This window comes from Alosa alosa, chromosome 20 (assembly GCF_017589495.1).
Source record: "Alosa alosa isolate M-15738 ecotype Scorff River chromosome 20, AALO_Geno_1.1, whole genome shotgun sequence".
NCBI classification, from domain to species: domain Eukaryota; kingdom Metazoa; phylum Chordata; class Actinopteri; order Clupeiformes; family Clupeidae; genus Alosa; species Alosa alosa.
Window position 1 is genome coordinate 17,354,410 of NC_063208.1, and position 5,241 is coordinate 17,359,650.

At 42.8% G+C, this 5,241-nt stretch overlaps 1 protein-coding gene across 4 annotated transcripts in view; it reads left to right on the forward strand.

Annotated features, from left to right (window-relative positions):
* Positions 1-1,107: 1,107 nt before the first annotated feature.
* The window catches only part of khdrbs3 (KH domain containing, RNA binding, signal transduction associated 3), a 119,985-nt gene continuing 115,851 nt past the window's right edge, over positions 1,108-5,241 (forward strand). For all 4 annotated transcript variants that reach the window (XR_007192049.1, XR_007192050.1, XR_007192048.1 and 1 more), the window contains exon 1: positions 1,108-1,501. Coding sequence is in view for 1 of the 4 variants with exons in the window: in XM_048230141.1 (XP_048086098.1) it covers positions 1,411-1,501 (91 nt within the window). In the remaining 3 variants the exon portion in view is untranslated. The remainder of the gene's footprint in view (positions 1,502-5,241) is intronic.

The window sequence follows — 5,241 nt, forward strand, 5'->3', positions numbered from 1 at the left end:
CAGCATTCATACACAATAGAAGGCATAGGAGAATATGTATAGTATTAGGAATACTACATCTTTGTTCTGCTTTGCTCCAATGTAGCTTGTCACTGTTTGGGCTACAGGCTACTCCAGGCCAGTCTCTCTCCTCCAATGACAATGGCTGACTCCACTGATGACTAAGAGGAGTGTTTGGGGACTTAATAGTAGTAAAACAAAAGGATCCCGTCTGGAAGATTTAATTCTTTTGACGTATTAGCTTGTCATTTCGGAATATAATCTTCAGCTGGTGGTTCGACCCGTATCACGACGGAGAGGCATTCTAAACATCCAGAACGAACGTCCCCCATGGCTGCGCATCTACTTTTGACCGCACATTCATGTTGATACCTCACTGTATTATGACAACAGAGGAGCCCCGGAGTGATTCATAAACAGAAACCCGCGGCCAGACGAGATCTTTGACTTCATTCGTTTGTCACCCCAAGGTTAAATAATATTAAAGCAGAAATTCAACCGTACGAACTTTACGCTCAGATTCCTAAAGGGATGATGTAGACATTCAGTGAAACTGCATTCATAATCCCTTAGACTAACATAAAATTCCGCTTGAAATTCATTTGACTTAGACTGTTGAGAACATAGCGCACAATACAATTGCATTCTCATTTCCATATTTAAATCTGCCCTGCAGCAACTCACAGCTCTGCTGTGTTCAACTGATTTGATTAGTCCAAACGTGATATTCTAATGAAAAATGTAATGTACTTGTTTGCCCCAATAATTTCCCCGGCTACTCAGCACTCGATGCAAATCTACATTATTTACACTATTATTCTTTTATGTCTATTTGCACACTGTGCCATTGTTCCTTATAACATGCCATTTAAACGTTTAATTTTCGCATCGGTTTACGGTTGTAAATTGGCTGTGGTTGTGTCTGTTTAGTTACAGCACCATGGACAACTCCATTCGCTCCTAAATCCATCTGGCGCCAGTCCGTCCCCCTCCTTGATTGACGCTTAAATTGTTAGCATATCATAGCGCAATTTTTACCGCAACCAATCGTTGGAGGGCCCGGGACGTACCGTCGTTGCCAGTGGATACAACAGGGGGAGCTTCAAAGAGCTTGTTTACAGAGCCGCGAGAGATTCTGCTCAGAGGGGTTTGCCCGTGAAGGACTGAGTGAAAGCCTCACAGATGGGATAACGGAATTCCACAGAAACAAGTGCATACACGTTCTTCATGGCTGACACAGCATAACAAACTAGCTTACTTGTAATGTTTTAACACACGCTACGAGAGACACCACTTGTTTCTTTTTATTTTTGAGATTGGTCGCTGTTCATTCTGGTGGTGCAAGCCGAGAACGCGGGATATCTTTATCCAACCCTATCGTGTTTGCTTGGACCAAAGGTGCCGGACAAAATGGATAACGAAAAGTACCTCCCAGAGCTCTTGGCAGAGAAGGACTCTCTCGACCCGTCATTTCAACATGCATTACGGCTTCTTGATCAAGGTAAACCACCTGATTCTGTCCCCTCCGTCCCGTGTCGTCTAATATCATGCGTGCGCATTTAGTGACAGTGTTACGACTTTCCTTGTATTAAAAGCAGATCATGAGCTAAGTTACGGAGTCAAATGCTTATGTAGTTAAGATACCAGAAAGGTATTAAGGGCTATATGTTTGAAACGTAAGATACATCTAAACATTGCACATGTAACTATCCGTTGAGTCACCGTTGGACTGTTGATCCAGCTGACATGAAAATGCATGCATGACCTTGTACCACACTGTAGCCTAATATCACGCGGCGAAAAAGGCTATAGGCTACATTATATAAATTGTAGATTAGGCAAAAGTAGCTACAGTTCACCGGTTGACAGATATCCAGATTTTTTTAGACCTCAAATTAATTACCACCTCAAGATATAATTTACTTCGAATATGTTATCTTAACCGCTGCACTCGATATTTTTTGGGACATCACGTCTGCTCTTGTAATAATGTTTTCTCATAATTACCCAGCGTGACGTCCTCCAGGTATCTTCCTGTAACACCTTATCCCAACACCTGTTAATTGGGATGTTAGCAGCTGCATCAGCTTGCCTTGGACAGTGCCGGAGTGCTGGGTTTGGTGTCACGCTTTGAAGAAGTTGCGCTGATCCTAATGCAGTTTGAAAGAAGACAGAGGCATTGTCCACGGTGATTTGAAGACGCTTTAATTAATCCAAGGCAAGAGCTGCGGCACAGTGGTAGTCTCTGGCTTTGAAGCTCTCTGACTTTGCCAAATGCCGCTCGACGCATCCCCTATTTCCCCTATCGTCGGGAGTGCTCCAGAATAGCCAGTCCTTTGAGTATCGTTTCTCCTCGAGTGGCGGGTTGGAAGGAATTGTCGCCCTGGATTAGCAACTTATCACAATTGGCAGACCGTTTCATCTGTCCACATTTGAATTGACTTTTGACATGGTCAGAGGCTTAGGCATTTATAAATAGGCCCAGTGTATGTTTCAGCGCACTGCACCTCGCTAGAATAACAAAAAAAGCAGTGGAACTCATTCATCAAATAGCTTATATTAGTGTGTAAAATGTGTTCCTGTAATCATTAATCAGTAGTATTTCATACACAACACCTACACAAATGCATCTACAATTCAGTTCATGTTTCAAGGGTTGTATTGGTTTTGGTCATATTTTCACAAACACTTATATATATTTGAAATAACAGCACCGACAGCAACTAAATAATGCATGACACCTTGTGTGAAATGTGGAATGCATTGTGCTTTGAATCAATGAACCAAAACCAAAAGCAAGCTCAAACAAATATATGGCTATCTTCAGTGTGAGTGGGGTCAGAGACCTTCACAACAATTATTGAATGTTGGCCTCAGTTGACATGAGCATACATACACAAACCCACATCTTTCACTGTCCATAAATCAGTCATATGATGATGCAATTACCAAGTCAGAAGGCCTATGCACCCTAAAGGTGGTATTAACAAGCTTACAGTGTTTTCCCCCATTTTCAGATATTACCATGTGCTTGATGCAAGTAGACTTTCAAGTGGTGTTCTGGCAGCAGAACAGTCAAAGCTTTTTTTTCGTCTGTTGTGTAACGATTAGGAACATGCAAAAACTGATGGCATTTATGAAGGAAGAGATGGAGTGAAGGGGAAAAATAAGTCTTTCTCAGTGCAATCAAGGTGGGCTTGTATAGGAGTCCCTCAGAGCATCTCCCTCCCTTCCATTGTCAGGGGAATTCGCGAGGGCACATTATGCGGGCGAGATGCCGAGATGAAGGATGAGATCGCTGCCGTTGTTAGCGGAGATTTGTGTCAAGGCAGGAAGGCATTGATTCGGGGGACCTTGAGCAAAGTGGCCATTACGAATGGGCCTCTCCGCAAGCTCCATCCGCTCCATCCGCTCGCCTCCGAAAAGGTGGAAGGAATCACAGTAGCCGGAGAAGAGATAAGGCAGCGTGTTACTCAGCACTTTTCTCTCTCTCTCTCTCCCCCTCTCCTTATCAGTTGGGCACTGTCTTCAGTAGAAGAAAAAAATGGGCTTGCCTTTTCAAAGAAGTGTGCTGCTCTGGGGAGAAGAAATATGTCCGACTATGGGAGGGGGGTGGGAGGAAAAAAGGATTTCTCGGAATCTCCCTCGGCAGCCTCTTCAGCTGTTTTCCTCTTCCAGACGCACGCCAAGATCATATCTGATGATGGCAGGGATTACAGAATATTGTGGAGATTCTAATAGATTAATCTCTTGTCCTTGGTGGTATTAAGTCACTTCGTAGCAGTGCTTTAAGTAACTAGACAAGCCATGGAAGCAAAGGGAATGTGTGTTGAAATGTGAAATGAAATTTTTCTAAATCAGACGACCAGTTTGCTTGAGATGGTAAGCCTACTGTTAATGGAGATATCGACTTGGAATGTCCCTTGTGGTACAGTCAGAAATCCATCTGGCCATGTAAACGAATGCACATTTTTATGAGTGAGTACAGGGAGATGAAGTTTCTCATGCAAAACTTTACCTCAAACTGCTGTTCTGTTTTAGAGACAGATCCATGACCCAATGATGGCTCTGGACATATGCATGATTGCATATGTTCTGTGCCTAGAAAGTGAAATCAGACTTTAATGAATGCAAATTGCAGTGCATCTTTATGTTTGGACGAGGTTGAGTTGCTTTTGTTGATGTGTTTTTTTTTTTTTATCATTTTGCAGTGCAGTAATCTTTGAAGTATTATCTGCTTTCCACAACAGATAGCACTTGATGCTTTTTGACAGAACCTCTTCTCTGTCTGTTGCCTTGCTGATGAGTCCTGCTACTTGATTATGCAATTGGCAAGGGAAGAGGCCTGGTACACACACACACACACACATACACACACACACACACACACACACACACACACATACACACACACACACACTCATACACGAATGCCAGTGCTGCGTTGCAAGGCCACACTTTTGACAAGTAAAGCTTCCCAGTTGCTAATTAACACAGCTGCATACATACATAAAATAAATCTGGTCGCAAATTTTGTCATGCTGTTGATTGGTGAAGCTTGAATATTTCCCAGAAAAAGAGGAACAGCATTTTCCCCCTTCAAGCCCTAAACACAGCAGTGGGGTTTGTGCATGTGTAGCCTATTACACATTTTCCACAAAGTTAGTTTAAAAAATATGGTTTGATTTACCAAGTGTCCCTACCAGAAACAGATAAACAGACAGTTTTTGTTCGGTACTGGAATTTGACATTTTTCCAAGGTATCTTATGTGCTCATCATACTATTTACCTATACAAATGTATATGTCCCTGTTGGGGTGATAAAAGTGTGCTTGCACTGTATGTGAACATACCTGAGCTTATTTATCTAGCTCTGTCTCGGATGAATGATTTAATAATTGTCTGTGTGTGTGTGTGTGTGTGTGTGTGTGTGTGTGTGATGGTTTTGAGTGTTTGCCACATCCTTCCCAGGGCGCCACATCTCTGTCATTCTTGCTGTGTTAGCATCACATCAGCAACTTATCACACACACAAAGACGCGCGCACACACACACACACACACACACACACACACACACACACACACACACACACACACGCACACGCACACACTCCAATGTGTGAATGCATATCGCTAAAACCAAACGAGCGAAAGGAGAAAAAAAGATGTGGAAAAAAAAAACATTCATTGCATTCAGCGCAGAACCTTACCGAGTTCCTTGCAGAGAATGCAAACAGGTG